General features: G+C 64.3%; 1 protein-coding gene across 3 annotated transcripts in view; it reads left to right on the top strand.

The window, feature by feature from the left end:
• The window catches only part of JAG2 (jagged canonical Notch ligand 2), a 28,656-nt gene extending 9,224 nt beyond the window's left edge, over positions 1-19,432 (top strand). Inside the window, exons 3-26 of one of the 3 annotated variants that reach the window (XM_028851943.2) lie at positions 3,177-3,234; positions 5,001-5,252; positions 5,368-5,428; positions 8,697-8,827; positions 8,931-9,050; positions 9,247-9,360; positions 9,590-9,703; positions 9,855-9,968; positions 10,048-10,094; positions 10,182-10,355; positions 12,093-12,243; positions 12,323-12,475; positions 12,554-12,667; positions 12,971-13,084; positions 13,166-13,279; positions 13,493-13,609; positions 13,836-13,863; positions 13,950-14,035; positions 14,679-14,792; positions 14,903-15,018; positions 15,407-15,649; positions 16,321-16,452; positions 17,523-17,679; positions 17,982-19,432. In XM_028851943.2, coding sequence (XP_028707776.2) covers positions 3,177-3,234; positions 5,001-5,252; positions 5,368-5,428; positions 8,697-8,827; positions 8,931-9,050; positions 9,247-9,360; positions 9,590-9,703; positions 9,855-9,968; positions 10,048-10,094; positions 10,182-10,355; positions 12,093-12,243; positions 12,323-12,475; positions 12,554-12,667; positions 12,971-13,084; positions 13,166-13,279; positions 13,493-13,609; positions 13,836-13,863; positions 13,950-14,035; positions 14,679-14,792; positions 14,903-15,018; positions 15,407-15,649; positions 16,321-16,452; positions 17,523-17,679; positions 17,982-18,478 — 3,321 coding nt within the window. In that variant the 3' untranslated portion in view covers positions 18,479-19,432. Of the gene's footprint in view, positions 1-3,176; positions 3,235-5,000; positions 5,253-5,367; positions 5,429-8,696; positions 8,828-8,930; positions 9,051-9,246; positions 9,361-9,562; positions 9,704-9,854; positions 9,969-10,047; positions 10,095-10,181; positions 10,356-12,092; positions 12,244-12,322; positions 12,476-12,553; positions 12,668-12,970; positions 13,085-13,165; positions 13,280-13,492; positions 13,610-13,835; positions 13,864-13,949; positions 14,036-14,678; positions 14,793-14,902; positions 15,019-15,406; positions 15,650-16,320; positions 16,453-17,522; positions 17,680-17,981 lie in introns of all 3 variants that reach the window. The other 2 variants (XM_077942048.1, XM_028851944.2) reach the window with 2 other exon arrangements.
• Positions 19,433-22,701: the final 3,269 nt, after the last annotated feature.

Raw genomic sequence — 22,701 nt, 5'->3', positions numbered from 1 at the left:
GATTACAGACTCCTGCTACCATGGCTGGCTAATTTTTGTATTTTTAGTAGAGATGGGGATTCACTATGTTGACCAGACTAGTCTCGAACTCCTGACCTCAGGTGATCTGCCTGCCTTGGCCTCTTAAAGGATTATAGGCGTGAGCCACCGTGATCCATTGGCTTGGCCTTATTAGAACAACAGCCTGGCCGGGTGCGGTGGCTCAAGTCTGTAATCCCAGCACTTTGGGAGGCCGAGACGGGCGGATCACGAGGTCAGGAGATCGAGACCATCCTGGCTAATACGGTGAAACCCCATCTCTACTAAAAATACAAAAAACTAGCTGGGCGAGGTGGTGGACGCCTGTAGTACCAGCTACTCGGGAGGCCGAGGCAGGAGAATGGCATAAACCCGGGAGGCGGAGCTTGCAGTGAGCTGAGATCCGGCCACGGCACTCCAGCCTGGCCGACAGAGTGAGACTCTGTCTCAAAAAAAAAAAAAAAAAAAAAAGAATAACAGCCCCTGCCCCCTGCTGCTTTCCCCGAGCCCCGCTGGCCATAGGTTGTCATCCTTGGTGGCAGAGGCATGCCTGCTGCACACTTAATGTGAATGAATGAAGGAAAGAAGGAACCAAATGCCCGATGCCTGGGAAGCGACTGGTTGCTCCAGCTGTCACCAGGGGTGGGGAAGGGCTTGGCCAGGTGCAGCTGCAAGGATGGTGCTCCTGGCAGATGGGCGGATAGGCTGGGATGGGTGGGTGGGGATGGGCGGGAGCCTCAGGAGCCCCAAGGGTGCTGTGAGCTGGGAGGGTGTGGACAGAGCTCTGGGGGTTGGGGGTGTGGATGGAGCCCTGGAGGGTGTGGATGGAGCTCTTCGTGGGGTGTGGCTGGAGCTGATGGGGGCGATTTGTGGACAAAGCTCTTGCGGGGTGTAGACAGAGCCCTGGTGGGGGTTGTAGACAGAGCGCTGGGGGTGGGGTGGACAGAGTCCGGTGGGGGTATGGATGGAGCCTTGCGGGGAATATGGATGGAGCTCTTGGCGGCGTGTGGATGGAACTCTTCGGGAGTATACAGAGCCCTGGGGGTAGTGTGGACGGAGGTCTTTGTGGGGTGTGGACGGAGCTCTGGGGAGGTATGGACGGAGCCTGTTGGGGGGTGTGGATTGAGTTATTGGGGGTGTGGACGGAGCCCTGTTGGGGAGTATGGATGGAGCCTGTTGGGGGATGTGGATTGAGTTATTGGGGGTGTGGACTGAGCTCTGGGGGGTGTGGACTGAGCTCAGCGGGGGTGAGGTGGAGCTCTGTGTGGGGGTGTGGATGGAGCCTTGGGAGGCATGTGGACAGAGCTCTGGGGATCGTCTGGTGCCTGTAGGCAGAGGTTTGCAGACCCTGATAGCCTCGGAGATGGGCGGGGACTGGGCCCCGTGGCCTGACGGCACCATGGCGGATGTGGGAAAACAGGTTTAAGGGAGACTTAAGAGGTGGGATTGAGGGCCTGGTGACAGCTTGACGTGGCTAGGGAGGGTTCTAGGAGCGTGTTGGGGATGGCCCCCCACTTCCATCCTGTGCTCCCAGCTGGGTGAGGCTCCTCGGGCCATCCCTGGGTGTTCTGCAGGCAGGGGCTCCGGAAGGGAGGCCAGGGTTGCACAGCTGTGAGTGAGGCCCAGGTTGGCTGCTGTGTTGGGCCCTAGGTGTCCATATTTGAGGGACAGTCGGAGGTGTGGGGCGGGGGACTAGGTGGGGGTCCTGGAGGCTGGGCCGGGTGTGGCCGGCAGCAGGTTGGTTAGGGGAGGGCTGGACGCGGAGTGCACTCTTCTGAGACATCTTGGGAGGCCAGGCCTGTCCTTAGCTGGATGGGGCCGAGGCACCGGGGCAGGGGTGGGGTGGTGACCAGGGAGGGGCTGGCAGGCATGGGGTTGGGCCTTGCTGGGGAAGTATGGCTTTCCCCAGCATAGCCAGGCTTTGGGGCTGGGTGGATAAGGGGCGCTGAGGGATGGACAAGCCTGGCCTGCCCGGACACTGCCCAGTGCAGCATCCCCTGGGGTGGGAAGCCAGCAGGCCTGGAGGTGGCTCAGCCCCAGCCCCCTCCTGTGGGCCCTACCCAGATGGAGCCAGGGCTGGGCTCAGGGGCCACGGGCACACCAGGGGTGGAGCTGTGGGATTCCTGGGCAGTGAGGGCTGAGAGGCTGTGGCATGTGGGTACCCAGTGCTGGGCAGTACAGGGCATGTCCTGGGGGTCGCACCTGTCTGCGCATGCCTGTGAGTGACAGTCTCCGTGGACTGCACTAGGTGGAGCAGGGGGCCAGCCCTGTGGCCTCTCTGCTTGGCTGACAGCATCGCCTGTCACCATGGCTGGGGTACAAGGGCCAGGTGGCCCGGGAGCAGAGGGGGAGTAGTGGCCATGGTCTGAGGCTGTGCTGGGCAGTCCCAGGACCTCTTGGCCTCAGTTTCCCCAACTGTACCACGGGGCTTCTCCTGCCACGTGTCCTGTGTGGGGGCGGAGGCGGGCGTGGGGGCGGAGGCGGGCGTGGGGGCGGAGGCGGGGGTGGGGGCGGAGGCGGGCGTGGGGGCGGAGGCGGGGGTGGGGGCGGAGGCAGGCGTGGCTTTGCCTGTGTGCTATGTACCTGCAGGACCTGAGCTCGGGCCTGTTAGGGACTCTGGCTGGTGCCCTGTACTTGGCCACCCCGTGCACCTGGTAGAGGCTGCCGGCGTGGCGATGGGGCCCCACGTTCTCTCGCGTGGTCACCCCCAGTGAGGCGCCAAGGGGTGTCCCACCGGAAATGCTCAGGTCCCGGCTACCTGTGGGGCCCTAGTCTGTGGCCACTCCAGCCAGGCTGCCCCTTGCCCACCTCTCCCCCTGGTCGCTCTTCCTGTGCTCCATGCTGACTTGAGCCAGCTCAGGGCAGGCTGGGCCTCTGGCACCCCAGCGGTAGGGAGCCCAGGCCCCTGAGCCCACATGTCCTGGAGGGGCAGTCTCCCTCCCTTGAGCTGGGTTATTTTGGGGTCTGCAGAGGATGTGGCCTGAGGATGAGGAGGGTGGTGGGTCCTGTGAGGACTCTAGGAGGGGGTCCCTGGCTGGGGAGGAAAGGCCAGAGCCTGGCAGACCCGGGGGTAGGTTGGAGCCCTGGGCCCTGTCCCACCCTGAATAAAGCAGGCAGGTGTGGCCTCAGGCACCTGACCTGCCTCTCCATATCTGCAGCGCTCCTTCACCCTCATCGTGGAGGCCTGGGACTGGGACAACGATACCACCCCGAATGGTGAGTGAGCCCTGGGCCAGGTGGCAGCGCCTCTCAGCTTCAGGGCACCTGTGGCAGGGCCCATGTTCTCTGCCTGCTTGGGACAAAGCCTTTCTTTACTCTGAGGATCGTGTGTGCTGTTTCCCTTTTTGCTCTGGCTGCCAGGAAGCTCTGCCACGTTTGGGATTTGCAGAGCTGTGCATGCGCTCTCTTCCCCAGTCCTAGCTTTGCCTATGTTGTTCTCCTATTGGGTGTGCTCTTTTGGGGCCCATGTCAGTGACTTAGTGGAGGGGACACCGTTGAGTGTCTCTCTGGCTTTGTGGCCCCCTCTACCTGTCTGTACTGGAGCATGGAGCCTTGGGGGCCCTCTCCCTGAGGCCCACCTGCTAGCTGGCTGACCTCGGCAGGGGCTCTGCAGGGCCCCGCAGGGGTAATGGGGGGATGACTTCCGTGGGTGGATGCAGAAGTACCCGCAGGCTGAGGGAGCTGCTCATGTGAAGGCTCAGGCAGGAGCGCGCTTGCTGTGCAGGAGGGGCCGCCGGGGCCGGGCTCAGATCACGGGGGCTGGCACACCACTGAGAAGACACGGGCTCTGTCTGGCAAGCTCTGGCTGCCTTATGGAGGGTGGGCTGTGGGGCCAGGACGGAGACCGAGGAGGAGCTGCGCCATGAATCTGGGCGTGTCAGGGTGACCTGGACCAGGGGCAGTCTGAGGGCATGAGGGAGACTCTGGCTGCTCTCAGAAGTGGAGACATGGGGTTGGCCAATGGGTTGGAGGTGGTGAGAGAGCAGGGCCAGGGCATCCTGGCTGCCAGCAGAGTGGAGGGGCTGTTTACAGGGCAGGGATGGCGGCAGGGGTGCCAGGTGGGGAGCAGCAGCTGTGGGGACCCCAGCGACTCAAGGCAGTGGTGTTCTCTGAGGGGGTGGCAGGGGGACAGTCGGGTTGAGGCCCAAGCAAGGTCGTCAGGGCTCTTGATGATGTGGGCCTGGAGAGGCTGGGGCGGCCGGGAGGCCCCTTGGGGAGTGGGCCAGCTCAGTGTCCTCCCAGGCCTTGGCCCACGAGGCGGGAGAGCTGGGGTCTGGAGGACCTGTTCATCCTTTATTGTGGAAAACATCGAGCCTGTGCCGAAGCGCAGGGACCGGCATCACAGACTTTGCATACCAGCACCAGCAGCTGCGGTGCTCCTGGCCCCTGGTCTCCCATTGTCTTACTTAAAGTGAGGCTTAGCTGGCAGGTCTCAGGACCTGTGCCTGTCTTGGGGGCCTGAGGGGAGGGTTGTTTTAAGGTGGGGACGGTAGCGGTGTTTGGCACTTCTGGGAGCAAGTCACAGCACAGGAGAGGGGAAGGCAACTGAGCGCCATGCCTGTGCTGGCGAGGGCTGGACACGGTGCCCAGCTGTGTACAGGTGTTGGAGCAGGGCTGTGGGTGGGTGGGCACAGGTGTGGGATACGGGACTCGCCCCCTGGCAGCAGTCATGCCTTCTCTGTGGAGCCCGTGGTCTCGGCAGCCCTCCCTGCAGGACCCCCCGCCCCTGGCTGGGCCCCCCAGCCCTCTGCGTTTAGGGTGGGAGCAGGAGCGCAGGCTTGGTGGCGGGAGGGATAGGCCTCTCGGGGCCCTGAGCTTTCTGTAGCAGTCTGGCCAGGGGCCCTGCCCTCGGAGTGCTGCTGCCGCCTGCTGTGCCCCGGCCTTGCGGCGGCCGCAGACTTCTGCCCCGTCCCCGTTGTTCCTGGAGGCCACCTGGCTGGGCTGGTGTCTCTGGCCTGTGCTGACTGTGCCGCCTCCCCAAGAGGAGCTGCTGATCGAGCGGGTGTCGCATGCCGGCATGATCAACCCGGAGGACCGCTGGAAGAGCCTGCACTTCAGCGGCCACGTGGCGCACCTGGAGCTGCAGATCCGTGTGCGCTGTGACGAGAACTACTACAGCGCCACCTGCAACAAGTTCTGCCGGCCCCGCAACGACTTTTTTGGCCACTACACCTGCGACCAGTATGGCAACAAGGCCTGCATGGATGGCTGGATGGGGAAGGAGTGCAAGGAAGGTGAGGGGGCTGCCGGGCCACGTGGAGGGCAGGGAGGGCCTCGGGCAGGGCCCTGGGCACGCGCTTTGCCGCCAGGCTGGCTGCAGCGGTGCCTCCCGCTCCTCTCTGTTCGCAGCTGTGTGTAAACAAGGGTGTAATTTGCTCCACGGGGGATGCACCGTGCCTGGGGAGTGCAGGTGAGTGTGCCGCCGGCCCGCCTTTGCCCTTGCACCCTTTGCCCTCACATCCTCGCTGGCACACTCGGCCTTGCTCTCGGGAGTCACCCGGCGCTGGCTGGAGGTCGCGCGCGCAGCCTGTGAGAGCCGGGCCGTGTGCTCGGGACGCTCCTTGGTGCAGTAGGTGCGTGTCTGAGCGTGGGGTATGTCTGATGGCGGCAGCCCTGTGAGGATGGTGAGGCTGGATGGACAGTCATATCACCAAGCGGCAGAGACCTGGAGGCTGCAGACCACCCGAAGAGGGGGCACGGGCAGAGGACACAGTAACCCTGTCCATGTGGAGGGGGTAGGCGGCAAGCGGCCGACAAGTGAGACCAGCAGGCGAGGGGTGGCAGAGCAGACCGGTGGTGGGAGATGAGGCCTGCAGGACCAGGGAGAGAGGAAGGGGCTGCTGGCAGGTTTGTAGCTGGGCAAGGTGGGTGGGAAGGCTGTGGTAGCTGTTGAGTGGAGAAGCACCAGATGGGAGGCTGTGAGAGGCAGGCTGTGAGGAGGAGGCTGCTGTGGGGCATGTGGGGGTTCGGGGGGAGGGGCCAGCGGAAGGGGGAGAGGGGCACGGGTCCCGCAGGCATCCTGGGTTGGAGCCCAGGGGTTTGTGGATGGATTTAATCAAGGAGGAAGAGTCTGGGGTCAGGAAGAACCCCAGGCCGCCGCGTAGTGGAGCCATCGTGACTGAAGGAGGACTGCCGCAGAGGAGCAGGCAGGGCAGAGGTTAGGTGGATGTGGAGAGGCGATGCCCGCCCTGTCCCCGGAGATACCCAGAAAGCTCGTGGGAGAGGCCTGGCCTCAGCCCCGCGGGGTCTGTGGGGGGCCTGTGGCATTCAGGCAGTGTTGAAAGCCCAGACAGCGAAGGGGGAAAGACGGAGAGGAGAGAGGCCAAGAAGCAAGTCCCAGCTGCCGCAGGTCAGGGCAGATGGATGAGGAGCCAGCAAGGGCCTCCACGAGGGAGTGGCTGGGGTCCTGCAACCAAGTCCAGACAGTGGAGGCCTCTGGACCCGGACCAGGGCGTGGGGGGATCCAGCCGGGGGACTGGCAGCTTTGCCCTAGAGTGGAGCAGAGAAGTCGCGGGGGGGAACCAGAGGGGCTGGAGCCCAGGGTCTGGGGTGGGCGTGGGCTTCGAGCCGTGGTGCTTAGTGTGTGTGAGCAAGCTGGGGAGCCCGAGAGGGGCACAAGTAGGTGGAGGTGAGTACCACCCTCCAGCCAGCCTTGGATTTCAGGGGTCCCGGAACCTCCCTCTGAGGAGTAGGTTTGCCTCCATGGGACGAGGACCGTGGGGCACAGTGAGGCTGAGTGATTTCCCCAGGATCACACAGCATGGCGTTGCGGAGAGGAGTGGGGGTTTGGGAACCAGCTGAGTTGGGAGCCAAGGTGGGGAGGTGGGTGACCTTTCCACAGGCCCCACGGCTGAGTGGCCTGGAGGGCTGTGAGGAGCTTTCCTGGCTGGTCCCAGAGCAGGGAGGCAAGGAGGGCTGGGGTCGCCCACCTGGTCACTTGCACACGCAGGGATTCCCGGCAGGTTGAGTCTCAGAAAGTGCAACAGAGTGGACCTGGTCTGGGCAGATGTAGATGTAGGCCCACGGGAGTCGGCCCTGCTCACCCTCGCCTGGCGCAGCGTGCATCACACAACCTGGATGGCAGTGCCACCCTCCCTGGATGGCTGCTGGCTGGCAGCCGCAATGTCCCACCAAGGCTGGAGGAAGGCGGTAGGGAAGCTGGCCATCCCTGCCCTTTCCCCGCAGGAAGATGAGGAGACGGAGTCCGGGGGGCCTGGTGGGTGGGGGCAGTAGGTGAGCCCCACCTGCCCCTCTTGCTGGCCCTGTGGGGGAGGCCCAGCTGTTGCTGACAGCCTCGGCTCAGGTTCCAGTGCAGGACGCCCCCCCCCACCGGATGCTGCGGAGATGGCCATGCCTTCCTGCCGCCGCCTCTCCAGGGCCCTGGGGCTGCTGGCTGGGGAAACCAGGAGGTGGGGGCCTGGCGTGGGCTGCCCCGCCCAGGGTCGAGAGCACGCCCTTGGGACCCACAAGGTCTGGGCTCTGAGCCCGGCTGTGGCGCTCCCTGGCGGATGACCCAAGGTGTGTCACAGCCCCACCCTGAGCCTGGGTCTCTATGTCCATGGAGGAGGAATTCCAGGCGGGACTTGAGGCCACCCGCATGGGCCACTGTGCATGCTGGGCTGGATACCATGCTGGGCTGGATGCCGGAGACACGTTCTCCCCAGCCTCAGTTTCCCCATTTGTGGCAGCTGAACTGGGCTGATAGGCCTTCGGTGCTGGCTGTGTGGCTTGAGGGCAGCTCAGGAAGGGCCGTGGTTCTTTCCTTTTACAAAAATAAAGTGTTGCGGGTGCCGGTGTGGAAGTGACGTGGCCTGGACGACATTCCCATCCTGCAGGACCAGAGAGTTCTAGGAAGGGCCCCCCGGGAGTCCCGGCAGGGCCTGGATGGCAGCCCGCTGGGCCTTGGGGTGTCGTCATTGCAGGCTCTCTCCCCTGACGGAGGCACCCTTGAGTCAGGCCAAGTTCTCCCTGGCCACCTGCCCTCTTCTGGAGGACTCCCAAGACGGGACGTTGGCCGATAGCCTGGAGCAGGGCGAGGCCTGGGAGTTGTGGCCGGGGGGCCACGAGGCCTCTCGTTTCCAGGGTGCAGGTGGAGCTCCTGCAGGGTCAGGAACTGCCCTGAGCAGGGCCAGCCCAGGCTAGCCTGTGGGCCTCAGTAGCCCCATCTATGAGATGGGTACCTTGTGGGACTTGACTGGGAGCGAGCGAAATGACTATCTTTGAGGTGGGGGTGAGGGTATGTGCTGTGCCCAGGGCCACATGGCCGAGGCAGGGCCAGGAGTGCTCCCCTGCTGCCCACCGGCCTGCCCAGCCCCTGGTGCCACCCAGCCCTTGCAGCACGTGGTGAGTCCGAGCCGGCGTTCTCATCCCCGGGGTCCCGGCAGGGCCTTCCTTTCCTGGCGCCTGCTCTCGGGGCCCAGCTCACGAGTGAGTCCCAAAATAGCTCAGGGAGGAGTGACGGGACAGCTGGGACTGACCGCCGGCAGCCAGAGGCCGGGAATGCCCGTGACAGTGGGGCTGGCCTGCGGGGCCGCAACCCCTGCCCGGCTCGGGCTGCTCCAGTTCAAAGGCCTGAGGCGCCAGTCCTGGGTGTGGCTTGGGTGACTGTGCCTGGCTCCTCTGCCACCCTTTCAGGTGCCACAGCTCACTGGGTCTTGCGCCCCTCCGCCTTCCCCCAGGTGCAGCTACGGCTGGCAAGGGAGGTTCTGCGATGAGTGTGTCCCATACCCCGGCTGCGTGCACGGCAGCTGCGTGGAGCCCTGGCAGTGCAACTGTGAGACCAACTGGGGCGGCCTGCTCTGCGACAAAGGTAGTGGTGGGGGGTGGCGGGCCTGATACTCTACCATCGAAGGGTGGGGTGTCGGGGAGCGGGGGGCCTGCTTTTCCCCTGAGCATCCCACCCCTGCCCCCAGACCTGAACTACTGTGGCAGCCACCACCCGTGCACCAACGGAGGCACGTGCATCAACGCTGAGCCCGACCAGTACCGCTGCACCTGCCCCGATGGCTACTCGGGCAGGAACTGTGAGAAGGGTACGTAGGGGGCCTGCTGCCCAAGTTCTGGCCAGGCAGGGACTGGTTCCCTTGGGAGCTGGTCAGGCTCCATCCCTCTGGCCTCTTGTGTGGTGGGCCCCTGACCCCCAGCTTCGGAACCTGTGGGCTTGGGGAGGCGTGCCTGTGGCAAGCTGGGGCCTCGCTGCCAGCTCTGCCTCTCCCTGTGGTTCTGCAGCTGAGCATGCCTGCACCTCCAACCCATGTGCCAACGGGGGCTCTTGCCATGAGGTGCCATCTGGCTTCGAATGCCACTGCCCGTCGGGCTGGAGCGGGCCCACCTGTGCCCTTGGTGAGTGTCTGCACATGAGTGGGGGACTCCCGCCTGGCATCAGTAGGGGTCTGGGAGTGGGGCAACTCGCCGGGGATGGGGTGCAGTGGTCAAGTCCACACGTGTGGCTGTGGCTGGCTTGGCGAGGACAAGTGGCAGGAAGACCCAGGCTTGTGGCCCCACCTGCCCATGGGGACCTTATCCCCACGGCTCACACTGCCAGGGCCCCACCTTTCTCCATCCTCTGCAGACATCGATGAGTGTGCCTCGAACCCGTGTGCGGCCGGTGGCACCTGTGTGGACCAGGTGGACGGCTTCGAGTGCATCTGCCCCGAGCAGTGGGTGGGGGCTACCTGCCAGCTGGGTAAGGGTTCCGAGTGTGTGCACAGGAACATGGGCCACGCATGCGGGCTGCTGGGGCTGCTGCTGGAGCTGCTGGGCTGCGGGCGCCAGGTGCCGGTGCTGCAGGGCAGGCAGGGCCCGAGCCCCACGGCTCCCCCTTGTCTCTTTCACAGACGCCAATGAGTGTGAAGGGAAGCCGTGCCTTAACGCTTTTTCTTGCAAAAACCTGATTGGCGGCTATTACTGTGATTGCATCCCGGGCTGGAAGGGCATCAACTGCCACATCAGTCAGTATGGCGGGTGGGTGCCGGCGGGTGGGCCGAGGCACATGGGACCCCGCCTCTGACCCTGCTCCTCTGCCCCCAGACGTCAACGACTGTCGCGGGCAGTGTCAGCACGGGGGCACCTGCAAGGTGAGGCGGGACCGGGAGGGGGTGTGGCGTGGGTGCTGCGGGGCCGTCGGGGCACCTGCGGGAGGCTCACCTGGCTGGCCCGCCCAGGACCTGGTGAATGGGTACCAGTGCGTGTGCCCACGGGGCTTCGGAGGCCGGCACTGCGAGCTGGAACGAGACGAGTGTGCCAGCAGCCCCTGCCACAGCGGCGGCCTCTGCGAGGACCTGGCCGACGGCTTCCGCTGCCACTGCCCCCAGGGCTTCTCCGGGCCTCTATGTGAGGTGAGGTCTGCCTGGCCACCCTGCCCCACCTGCTGCTCTAGGAGCTGTAGGGCAGGCCTCGTCCCCGACCATGGGGCCTGAGTGACCCGGGGGTGCCACAGGGGGAGTTGTCCCCACGGCGTCCCAGGCTCAGCCCTCCCCTGGGTGCTGGGTGGGCAAGCGGGGCTGTCACAGGTCACCAGGCTTGGCCCCTTGTGGCCCTCGCTTGTGATGGGTCTCCTGGTGGCCTGGGCTAGGAACCCCCGGGCTGCTGCCTGCCCAGGCCCATCTGTCCAACTGTGCACTCCCTTGGGACTGGAGGGCAAGGGGCTCTGGCGGGCAGAGTATGTGGAGTAGGGTGGGTGCCTGATGGTGGACGGGCATACACCTGGGTGAGTCCTGGGTTGGAGTGGGCGTCTCTCTCGGGGCTGATGCTCTCACCTCCCTCTGACCATCTTTTGGTGCTGGACCCCCTCCCCCAACCTCCCCTTTCCCCGTGCCTCTAAAATAACCTGCCTCCCTAGCACCCCTTCCCCACCTCCCCCACCCCTGCCTCCCCGTTACCTGCCTCCCTACCACCCCTTCCCTACCTCTCCCACTCCTGCCTCCCCGTTACCTGCCTCCCTAGCACCCCTTCCCCACCTCCCCCAACCCTGCCTCCCCGTTACCTGCCTCCCTACCACCCCTTCTCCACCTCCCCCACCCCTGCCTCCCCGTTACCTGCCTCCCTACCACCCCTTCCCCACCTCCCCCACCCCTGCCTCCCCGTTACCTGCCTCCCTACCACCCCTTCCCCACCTCCCCCACTCCTGCCTCCCTGTTACCTGCCTTCCTACCACTCCTTCCCCACCTCCCCCACCCCTGCCTCCCGGTCACCTGCCTCCCTACCACTCCTTCCCCACCTCCCCCAACCCTGCCTCCCCGTTACCTGCCTCCCCGTTACCTGCCTCCCTACCACCCCTTCCCCACCTCCTCCACCCCTGCCTCCCCGTTACCTGCCTCCCTACCACCCCTTCCCCACCTCCCCCACCCCTGCCTCCCTGTTGCCTGCCTCCCTACCACCTCCTACCCTACCACCCCCACCCCTGCCTCCCCGTTACCTGCCTCCCTACCACCCCTTCCCCACCTCCTCCACCCCTGCCTCCCCGTTACCTGCCTCCCTACCACCCCTTCCCCACCTCCCCCACCCCTGCCTCCCTGTTGCCTGCCTCCCTACCACCCCCTACCCTACCACCCCCACCCCTTACCTCTCTTTTTTCCCTGCCTCCCCCCACCCACCTCCCTACCACCTCGGCCGCCCTCGATCCTGCCCTGGTCTTGGTGCAGAGGGTGGGCCTCCGGTGCAGGGGATGGGCCTCCTGTCCAGAGGGCTTCTTGGAGCCCAGGGCAGGGGTCTGACCTCAGAACCTGTAAGCATGGCAGTGGCTGGCCCTGGAAAAGACCCTCAGTCTTGGCTCTGAGGGTGGCCAGGCAGTGTGTGAGGTGCTCAGGAGCTGTCCTTCCTGCCAGCAGCAGGGGCCAAGGCCACATCCCTCCCGAGGGCTGCTGAGGAAGCTGGGCTGCAGTGGAGGTGGGGTGGGGGCCCACAGGTAGCTACGTTCAGCTGACAAGGCCTGGGCAGTCTCAGGTGGGCAGGGGTCTTGGACTCTGGCTGGCACTGCCAGGCCCAGGGCGGAGGGGCCTGGGGGTTCCCAGGGATCTACCTTCATGTGGACAGAGGCCTGGCCTGGGCTCTCACAGGCACCCCCTACCCTGCAGGTGGATGTCGACCTTTGTGAGCCGAGCCCCTGCCGGAATGGCGCTCGCTGCTATAACCTAGAGGGTGACTATTACTGCGCCTGCCCTGATGACTTTGGTGGCAAGAACTGCTCTGTGCCACGCGAGACGTGCCCTGGCGGGGCCTGCAGAGGTGCTGGGGGCGGCGTGGGGTGGTGGGGGAGATGGTGGGCAGGGGCGGGCCTGACTCCTGACCGTACTGCCTGCCATAGTGATCGACGGCTGCGGGTCGGATGCAGGGCCCGGGGCGCCTGGCGCAGCAGCCTCTGGTGTGTGTGGCCCCCATGGACGCTGCGTCAGCCAGCCAGGGGGCAACTTTTCCTGCGTCTGTGACAGTGGCTTTACTGGCACCTACTGCCATGAGAGTGAGTGGCTGTGAACAGCGGGCTGGCGGTGGGGCTGGGCTGGCCTGAGGCCCTGGCTCACCCTGCTTGCTTCTGCAGACATTGACGACTGCCTGGGCCAGCCCTGCCGCAATGGGGGCACGTGCATCGACGAGGTGGACGCCTTCCGCTGCTTCTGCCCCAGCGGCTGGGAGGGCGAGCTCTGCGACACCAGTGAGTGTTCCAGCGCCCGCCCACGTGGCCTGTGCCTCCACCCCTGTGGGCCCTTCATCACCCCGAGGTGGGCTACTGTCTGGGTGCCGCAGGCCCAGTACCCGGAAGGGCCTGGCCAGAGGGTGCTGCCACCACGGGGTGGAATCTCAGGCTCCCCCATACCTGGGGTCGGCTCCCCGCCACGACGCTCCGTCCCTGCCCCTCTCTGTCCTCCCTTGGCCCAGCTCCAGGGCTTCCTCCCCCGGGAAGCCCCCCCTGAGCGCCGGTGACCCCCCGCCTGCTGACCGGCGTCCTCGCCCCCAGATCCCAACGACTGCCTTCCCGATCCCTGCCACAGCCGCGGCCGCTGCTACGACCTGGTCAACGACTTCTACTGCGCGTGCGACGACGGCTGGAAGGGCAAGACCTGCCACTCACGTGAGTGCCCGCAGGCCCCGGCCGCCGACCCTGGCCCTGGCGGTCTGGGGCCCGCCTGCTGAGCGGCCCATGTGCCCACAGGCGAGTTCCAGTGCGACACGTACACCTGCAGCAACGGCGGGACCTGCTACGACAGCGGGGACACCTTCCGCTGCGCCTGCCCCCCCGGCTGGAAGGGCAGCACCTGCACCGTTGGTGAGGAGCCCCCGACGCCCCTGTGACCACTGGGCATGGGCCCTCCCCGGCGCCGCTCCCTTGGGCGTGATGGGCGGAGGGGTCTTTTTTGAGGGCCACACCTGCCCCTCGCCCCTGGGTCTGTCTGCCCTGTCTGGGTTGGGGGCGTGGTATGGAGACCCAGGGCCTGCACAGGGCCAGGTGAGAAGCTCCCTCCTCCTCCTCTCCTTGCAGCCAAGAACAGCAGCTGCCTGCCCAACCCGTGTGTGAACGGGGGCACCTGCGTGGGCAGCGGCGCCTCCTTCTCCTGCATCTGCCGGGACGGCTGGGAGGGCCGCACTTGCACTCACAGTGAGCACGGGAGGGACATCCACAGACGACATCCCTGTCCCCGACTCTCCCCCCATCCCCTCCTGCCAGCCCCTCCCCTGGCTGCCCCTGCCCCCAGCAAAAGGCACCCTCCTTGATGCCCTCCCCAGCCCCACAGCCCGATCACGCCGAGCCAGCCTGGACCGTGCCTGGCACGCTTGGGGGGTGGGTACTGATCCCCTGCCTTCTCCTTCTTCTCCCAAACCAGATACCAACGACTGCAACCCTCTGCCTTGGTGAGTGGCACCCGGGGGCCGCAGCAGGGGTGGGTGGGACTTGGCATATCGCGGGGGCCGCCTGATGCCCGCCCTCTGCTCTGCAGCTACAACGGTGGCATCTGTGTTGACGGCGTCAACTGGTTCCGCTGCGAGTGTGCGGCTGGCTTCGCGGGACCTGACTGCCGCATCAGTGAGTGGCCTGGGATGACAGACAGCCCCAGCCCGGGAGCCCTTCCAGCCCAGCCGAGGTGTCAGGAGTCTGGGGACATCAACGTCCACATCCCTTGAAGGGCAGTATGGCCACAGCCACTTCCTGCCTCTCTCTGAGCCTCGGTTTCCCCACATGACTGTGCCCTGTGGGGTTCCTGCGGTGTACCCTGCCAAGTGACTGGGGGGGGTGCCAGCCCGGGGGACCAGACCGAGGCCAAGGGAGCTGTGGGGGTTGGAGCATGCAGCTTGACATGGGCTCCTCTGTGGCCGCAGGGCTGTTGTCCCTGGGTGTCGGCCCAGGTATCTGTCCAGCACCCCTTGGCTGGTCCAATGCAGCAGCTGGGGCTAACCCAGGATGGGACAGGCCCACTGCAGAAGCAGATGGAGGAGGGTGCTATTGGGCCAGGGTCAGGCTGGGCTCAGGAAGGCCTCGGGCAGGTGGCAGCTTGGGTGCTGGGGCAGGTGGGACCTGCAGGGCTGGCGAGGCCTCTGTGCTGGCCTAGGGGCTGCTTCTCATCGGCCTGGGGCTTGCGCCCGCGTGCCACTGGCTCCCCGCTGCCCTAGGCCATGCCGGTCCTGCGGCGGCCGTTCGCCGTGCTCAGCAGCAGCCGCTCTCCCCGCAGACATTGACGAATGCCAGTCCTCGCCCTGCGCCTACGGGGCCACGTGTGTGGATGAGATCAACGGGTATCGCTGTAGCTGCCCCCCGGGCCGAGCCGGCCCCCGGTGCCAGGAAGGTAGGCCCCGTGTGGTTGCCCTGGCCTGGGGCGGGTTGGGGGCCATGGGTGAGACCCAGCCCCGAGGGCCAAATGCACACTGCTGACCCTTGAGCCCCTTCTCCCCACAGTGATTGGGTTCGGGAGGTCCTGCTGGTCCCGGGGCACTCCGTTCCCGCACGGAAGCTCCTGGGTGGAAGACTGCAACAGCTGCCGCTGCCTGGATGGCCGCCGTGACTGCAGCAAGGTGCGGGCTGCCTGTGAGCCTCCCTGCCCTGCCTGAGGCTGGTGCACGCTGACCCTGATCACTCTGTGAGATCAGGAGGCGGGTGCTGGGGTCAGGATGGGCTGAGAGCTGTCTGCCCCCACTTGAGGGACACCCAGGGAGGAGGGAGCTCAGCCAGGCCCCATGCTTCAGTGTGCAGTTGGGAAAACTGAGGCCTGGTCTGGGTCCTGCCTTGCTCCGCCTGCCCTTTCTGGTGTTGAGCTTGGCCTGCCTCCCTGGGAGCCCTGGGTGGGGGGTGGGCTGGGACTCACAGACCTGGGCGGTGTCCCTCCCTGGCATGGGGCCTGTGCCCGCCTGTGGGTCCTCATCTGTGTGCCTGCATCTGACCCTCCTGTGCGTAACTGCCCAGGTGTGGTGCGGGTGGAAGCCTTGTCTGCTGGCCGGCCAGCCCGAGGCCCTGAGCGCCCAGTGCCCGCCGGGGCAAAGGTGCCTGGAGAAGGCCCCAGGCCAGTGTCTGCGACCACCCTGTGAGGCCTGGGGGGAGTGCGGCACAGAAGAGCCACCGAGCACCCCCTGCCTGCCGCGCTCCGGCCACCTGGACAATAACTGCGCCCGCCTCACCTTGCGTTTCAACCGTGACCATGTGCCCCAGGTGAGGGGCCTGGTGGCATCTGAGCTTGCAGAGGCCACACGCCGGCATCTGCTTGTGGCATGGCCAAAGCCTAGCCCCGTGGGGCAGGGAGGCCCTGGCTGGCTGAGCAGAGTCACTCTTGGTCACAGAGAGTGGCCCTGTGGGGTGAGATGAGAGGGGCATTGGGCCTGGTGCTGGGTGTGGGTGGCAGAGGAGGCTGGGAGAGCAGCCAGCTGGGGGTGCCTGTTTGTCCAGCTGTCCTGAGGGCCTGGACTGATGGCGCCATGGCTGCCTCACCCCAGCTCTTGGGCTGCAGTGCTGTGGGCAGTTTTGCCCTAGCCAAGGACCCAGCTTTGTCTGCTGTGTGCTTGGAGCTGGGCCCCCGTCTCCCAGGAGGGGCTCAGAACTAGAGGAGACCCACTGTACCCCGCCCCTGCCTCTCCTCCCCCCACTGCCCTGCAGGTGGAGCTGGCTGTGCCATGAGGGCAGGCGAGTGGGCACCGTCACTCCTGCCTCCTGGTATAGGGCACAGCCGGGTGGGAAGCTTCCCCCACTAGACCCTGGGCATCCCTGCTCTGCTCTCCTGGGCGGGCTACAGGATGTGTCCCACGTGTACCCACAGTGCCAGTCCAGGGACGTAGCTGTCAGGTTCACGGCCCTGCCCTGCCCATGCACTGCCTGTCTCTGCCCAGGGCACCACGGTGGGCGCCATTTGCTCCGGGATCCGCTCCCTGCCAGCTACGAGGGCTGTGGCACGGGACCGCCTGCTGGTGTTGCTCTGCGACCGGGCGTCCTCCGGGGCCAGTGCAGTGGAGGTGGCCGTGGTGAGTGGCAGTGGGGAGCAGCACCTGGGTGGGCCCTGGGTCCAGTCCTATGCAGGTCCTGGCTATGCTGGGCAGAGGCTCTGGCGAGGCTAGTCATGGTGCGGAGGGACTGCAGGCAGGCATGTCTCCCCAGGCTGGGGCTGCGGCCCCTCACTGCCCATGCTGCAGGCTCATAGAACTACTCCCTGGGCCTGGCCAGCACTGAGGACATGCAGGGCTGTGGTGTGGAGCCCGCTTCCCCTGCAGCTGCATCCTCGCCTGGTCCCCTGCTCTGTCTTTGCCTCTGTGTCCCCATGTCACGGGCAGCAGGAGAGTCCGCGGGCTCAGTCTGCCCTGGGAGGCCTGCTTTGGGACTGGCACCTGCCCTGGCCTTGGGGGGTGTCAGATGTGAGTGGATACCAAGGGGGTCGGGTGAGACTGGGGTGGGGATGTTCTGGAACTTGATGAGTGTGTGCAGAGCAGTGGGTGTGGCTATGGCACAGCATAGCAGGTGGAGGCCATGGCCAGGCACAGGAGGGATGTGCAGTGTTTTGGTGCCCTGAGGCTGCAGATGGGGTGGGGGACACGGGTGGGTGCTGCTGGGTGATGGAAGGGCAGTAGGGGCAGGGGGAAGATGTAAGAAGTATGCCAGCACGGGCATGGTGCCATCAGGGACGTGGTGGAGGCAGGGGCACAGCCCCGGGTTGCTGTGGCCTCGTGAAGGCACTAGGTTTGTGGTGCCCTGGGGGCGTGGCCCATAGGTGGGGGTGAGGGCTGGGAGCTGACGAGAAGGGATGGCCATCTCGGAGCAGGCGTCAGTGAATGGAGCCACACCCCCCACCGACCCACTGCCTGGTGGTAAGGTCCCCACCACAGGACTCCAGGCTCTCCTGTGTGCCCGGACGGGGCCACCCTCCACCCCTCCACTTCCCCCTGCCACTACTGCCTGGTGGTGAGGCCCCCACTGCAGGACCCCGGGCTCTCCTGTGTGCCCACCATGCTCCAGCGTGGCCAGAGCCTCAGTATTGGGGGCAGGCTTCTGGGAGCCTGGGGCTCTCGGGCCATCCCCCCAACGCCTTTCTTTGCCGCAGTCCTTCAGCCCTGCGAGGGACCTGCCTGACAGCAGCTTGATCCAGGGCGCGGCCCATGCCATCGTGGCCGCCATCACCCAGCGGGGGAACGGCTCACTGCTCCTGGCTGTCACCGAGGTGAAGGTGGAGACAGTCGTTATGGGCGGCTCTTCCACAGGTAAGCACGGGAGGTGGGCCCCTGGGAAGGTGCCAGGTGGGCAACTCAGGCATTGGCACAGAGCCGGCCGATCCTGCCAGCCACCAGGAACACAGAAGTCCCTGGCACCTGCTGCCCCAGCCGCCCAGCCCCACAACCCGACCTTCCCAGCCCCCGTCCTGGGACCCTCCCACAAGCCAGGAACCAGAGGGTGGGGCCTGGCCGCCTGGCCAGCAGGGCCCTCCCAGGCCTGGATGTGTGTGGCTAGTGCCCTGCAGGCACCCAGGCCTCAGTGCCTACCGGCTCTTCTCCCCGGTCCCCAGGTCTGCTGGTGCCCGTGCTGTGTGGTGCCTTCAGCGTGCTGTGGCTGGCGTGCGTGGTCCTGTGCGTGTGGTGGACACGCAAGCGCAGGAAAGAGCGGGAGAGGAGCCGGCTGCCGCGGGAGGAGAGCACCAACAACCAGTGGGCCCCGCTCAACCCCATCCGCAACCCCATCGAACGGCCGGGGGGTGGCCCGTGGGGCGGCGGGGGCCACAAGGACGTGCTCTACCAGTGCAAGAACTTCACGCCGCCGCCGCGCAGGGCAGACGAGGCGCTGCCCGGGCCGGCCGGCCACGCGGGCGTCAGGGAGGACGAGGAGGACGAGGATCTAGGCCGCGGTGAGGAGGACTCCCTGGAGGCGGAGAAGTTCCTCTCGCACAAATTCACCAAAGATCCTGGCCGCTCGCCGGGGAGGCCGGCCCACTGGGCCTCGGGCCCCAAAGTGGACAACCGCGCGGTCAGGAGCATCAATGAGGCCCGCTACACTGGCAAGGAGTAGGGGCGGCCGCCAGCTGGGCCGGGACCCAGGGCCCTCGGTGGGAGCCATGCCGTCTGCCGGACCTGGAGGCCAAGGCCATGTGCATAGTTTCTTTATTTTGTGTAAAAAAACCACCAAAAACAAAAAACAAATGTTTATTTTCTACGTTTCTTTAACCTTGTATAAATTATTCAGTAACTGTCAGGCCGAAAACAATGGAGTATTCTCGGATAGTTGCTATTTTTGTAAAGTTTCCGTGCGTGGCACTCGCTGTGCGGCAGGAGAGAGCAAAGGGTGTCTGCGTCCTCACCAAATCGTAGCGTTTGTTACCAGAGGTTGTGCACTGTTTACAGAATCTTCCTTTTATTCCTCACTCGGGTTTCTCTGTGGCTCCAGGCCAAAGTGCCGGTGAGACCCATGGCTGTGTTGGTGTGGCCCATGGCTGTCGGTGGGACCCGTGGCTGATGGTGTGGCCTGTGGCTGTCGGTGGGACTCGTGGCTGTCAGTGGGACCCGTGGCTGTCGGTGGGACCTACGGTGGTCGGTGGGACCCTGGTTATTGATGCGGCCCCGGCCGCCGGCACGGCCCGTGGCTGTTGGCGCACCTGTGGTTGTTAGTGGGGCCTGAGGTCATCGGCGTGGCCTGAGGCCGGCAGGTCGACCTCGCGCTTGCTGGCCAGTCCGCCCCGCCTGCCGTCTGTGCTTCCTCCTGCCCAGAACGCCCGCTCCAGCGATCTCTCCACTGTGCTTTCAGAAGTGCCCTTCCTGCTGCGCAGTTCTCCCCTCCTGGGACGGCGGCAGTATCGAAGCTTGTGACAAGTGCCTTCACACAGACCCCTCGCAACTGTCCACGCGTGCCGTGGCACCAGGCACTGCCCACCTGCCGGCCCCGGCCGCCCCTCCTCGTGAAAGTGCATTTTTGTAAATGTGTACATATTAAAGGAAGCACTCTGTATATTTGATTTAATAACGTCAACATTCCGGCCTCCCTTGTTCTTTGGGTGCTGTTCCTTTTGCATTTAGAGTCAGACTGGGAGAGAACCGTGCCGGCAGAGAGGCGTGAGGCAGGGGGCACGTGCTGGGTGTTGGCCCACATGGCTGTGGTGGCTGTGGAGGGTGAGACGGTCCTGCTGAGTCAGGGCCTGCCAGGGCCTCGAATGCATTGCCAAGTTGGTGGATGCAGGTTTGGCCAAAACCTTCCTGGGAATGGGGAGGGGGGTGTCTAGGTGCCTGGCACCTGACCCTGACTACAAACAGCTGAAAACAGTTTTATAAAATAGTATAAAATTGCTTACCCACGAATACCTATCAAGGTCTTAAGGAATTAACAGTTCAAAATTTTTATTCATTCATTTATTCCTTTGTTTTGCTTGTTCATTCAGAGGCAAGGTCAGCATTTGAGAGGCTGGAGGCAGGAGAGAAGCAGCCCTTCCACCTGGCCCTGGAGCTGGTTTTGCCTCTCACTGCTTGAGCCAACTGGAACATGGCATGGTGGCCTCAGGGCTGGGCATGGAAGGCCGACTCCAAGGCTGACTCCGAGCCGTCTGTCAGTGACGTGCAAGTCTTTAACCTGCTGTGAGGGGCAGGAGGTCAACTGAGTCAAGGAGCAAAGCCAAGAACCAGATCTGTACAAAAAAGAAAAAAGTCCTGCTGACAGCCTGGGAGTGAGGCTGCCTTGCACAGGCAGAACAAATGAATAAATGAATGAATGAATAAAAATTTTGACCTGGTAATTCCTTAAGACCTACTGGTTGCTGCAGAAGTTACTCTGGATGTCTGTTGAGCACTGCTGCTAGGGACTCCAGTAAGCACTGCTGCTGTGGACTCCAAGAAGCTGTGCAAATGAGCTATGGTGTGCACTCCAGGGGCGGTCTCTCTCTCTCCAGCTGGAGTCCTCCCATGAGCTCCTCCACCGTATTGAGCCAGGTCTGCAGGGTCACACAGAGGAGCTGGTAGGAGATCCTGCTTGCCATCGGCTGCTCACAAGCCCAAGGCTTGTGCCCTCAGGGTGGGGGCAGGGGTTAAACCCACCTCCTGCCTTGGCCCCAAGGAGTTGGCCAGGCAGTTCAGGCAGAAGGCCAGCCCCTGAGGAGTCATGTACACCATGACTCGTGTGGACATGAAGCCCATGTTCCCACCACCAGGTTGGCCAAAAAGACGGCAGGCTTTGAGTTTCCTTTTAAACGGCGTTTACCTAACCTGCAGTTCCCTAGGTTCCTGGTAGAACCAAATGCAAATCACCTTTGTCATAGACCTCTGTACGCCTCATGAATTATTTTTCAAGGTCAGTGAGTAGACCACAATCAAACCAAGCACACAGGGGAACCTGGCACCATGATTGAAATGCGTGCAGAGGCATCTGAGTATACTGGAATTCTCAGACATGGATTGTAAAAAGCTTGCTGTGCTCAAAGACAGCTTGGAAAAGCTGATAGGCCAAACAAACTTCAACCTAGCACCAAGTAGAACTTCTGGAAATGAAAAAAAAAAATACAATCTTCAAACTAAACACTCCAGAAGTAGTTTGGCAGCCACTCTTAGACACTGCTAAAGAGAGAATTTGTGAACTAGAAGATAGGTGAGAAGAAATGATCCAGGCTACCCGCCAGGACAAGAGATAGAAAATAGCATCAGCAGCTGAGGAGGGGGCCCCAGGCAAGGGCCTGGCAGGGGCTGTCCTGAGACCCATGGGAGCCCATCAGGCATGGAGTGAGCAGTGAGTAGGTGCGGCAGGTATAGCAGGTGTCATGGGTGGGGCTGGGTTGCCTAGTTACTTCTGCAGGAAGTGTCCCACAGACCTGCACCTCCCTGGCTGTGCCAATGTGTTCCCCCAATTCTGGGGAAGCCCCTGTAACCTCGGGGAGATGCATCTGGCTTGGAGTCTCACAGGACGTAGACTGGCCTCCGTGCCTGTGTAAGGGTGTGCGGCTGTTGGAGGGGTGGCACTTGGGTCAGCATGCACCAAGTGTGCATGGGTTGAGCTGAGAGCCTCTGCCGTTGCCTGCATTTGTCCATGGTGGGCAGGCCTGCCATCCCAACCCCAAGCTTGTTGTCCAGTGTCCTGAGCCCACTGGGAGTTCATGGCCTCCCTCCACCCGATACTCAGTCATAAACCACCACTTAGGTGACCTTGCACCTTTTCAGGCCTGGCTGGTGCCTGGCCATAGCCAGCCCATGTGGATGGCAGCACTAAGAGGTCCAGGCCCGGCCAGCAGGCTTACTGCTCGCTGTCTCATGCCATGCCAGGGTGGATGATGGGGCTCTTCTTTATCTCAGTGCTACCACCCCCATGGTGTGGTCATAAGCCAGGCTGGGTTCTGGCCCAACCCCCTGGGGTGAGCCTGGCAGTCCCCTCCTTCGGACCCTAGGCCACCTCCACGCCTCCCGAATGCCACTCACCTGCCTCACAGAGTCCACTATGCAGAGGCCAGGGTCCACAAGTGAGGGGTAGGCCCCAGGGTCCATCCTGCTACCACCAAAGCCTTGTTCCCTTGTGGGTGGGTGGAGGAGTGGCTGCCTCCAGAGAGGGTGCTGTGTGGTCTGCAAATCTAGCGAAGGAAGGCAGGCTCTCTGGCACCCCCAGGCTGGTGCCAGGCTCCTGGGGACCCTGGCTGCAGGAACCCTGGCGGCCACCCCCGCTCTGGCCGCTGGGCTTGGGACCTGTGCCACTCCTGTTTGCCCCTCAGGACACGCAGGCGTGCCCTGCCACCCATCCTGGCTGCCGAGTTCCTGGAGCCCGTTGTGTCCTGCCCTGCCATGAAGCGGGGACCCCCGACGGCGAGTCTCCCGCTGCCTCCACTCTTTTTGCTCTTCCTGTTGACAAGTCTGGGGTTCTGACCCGCTGTGCGGAGGGAGAGCTCCTCTGTCACTGGGGCACATGTCACCAAAATGAGCACCTGGGCCTCCCCAAGCCTGGTGGGCAGTGAGCTTGGGGGACACCAGGCTCTGAGGCATGTGCCAGGGACAGTGGGGATGGGCTGGGCACAGGGCCTGTTCCCCACACTTTGGAGCTGCTCCCAGCTGGACCCAGAGGCTACATGGCTGTTGGCTGTGTGGCTCGGATGGGAAGGGTCTGGATGCAGAGGGAACTCGGAGGTGGCCACTGCGGCCCCAGGAGGGTGCCTGGCTGAGGAGGCCCTGGGCAGCAGGCGCTCACTCAGGCAGAGGATACAGGGAGCCACACCACCATCCCTGCCACCACTTTCCAGGCAGAGCGACCTGTGCACAGAGGCCAACCTGCAGGCT

Source organism: Macaca mulatta, chromosome 7 (assembly GCF_049350105.2).
Source record: "Macaca mulatta isolate MMU2019108-1 chromosome 7, T2T-MMU8v2.0, whole genome shotgun sequence".
Classification (NCBI taxonomy): domain Eukaryota; kingdom Metazoa; phylum Chordata; class Mammalia; order Primates; family Cercopithecidae; genus Macaca; species Macaca mulatta.
This window is presented reverse-complemented; position numbering and strand designations above follow the sequence as displayed.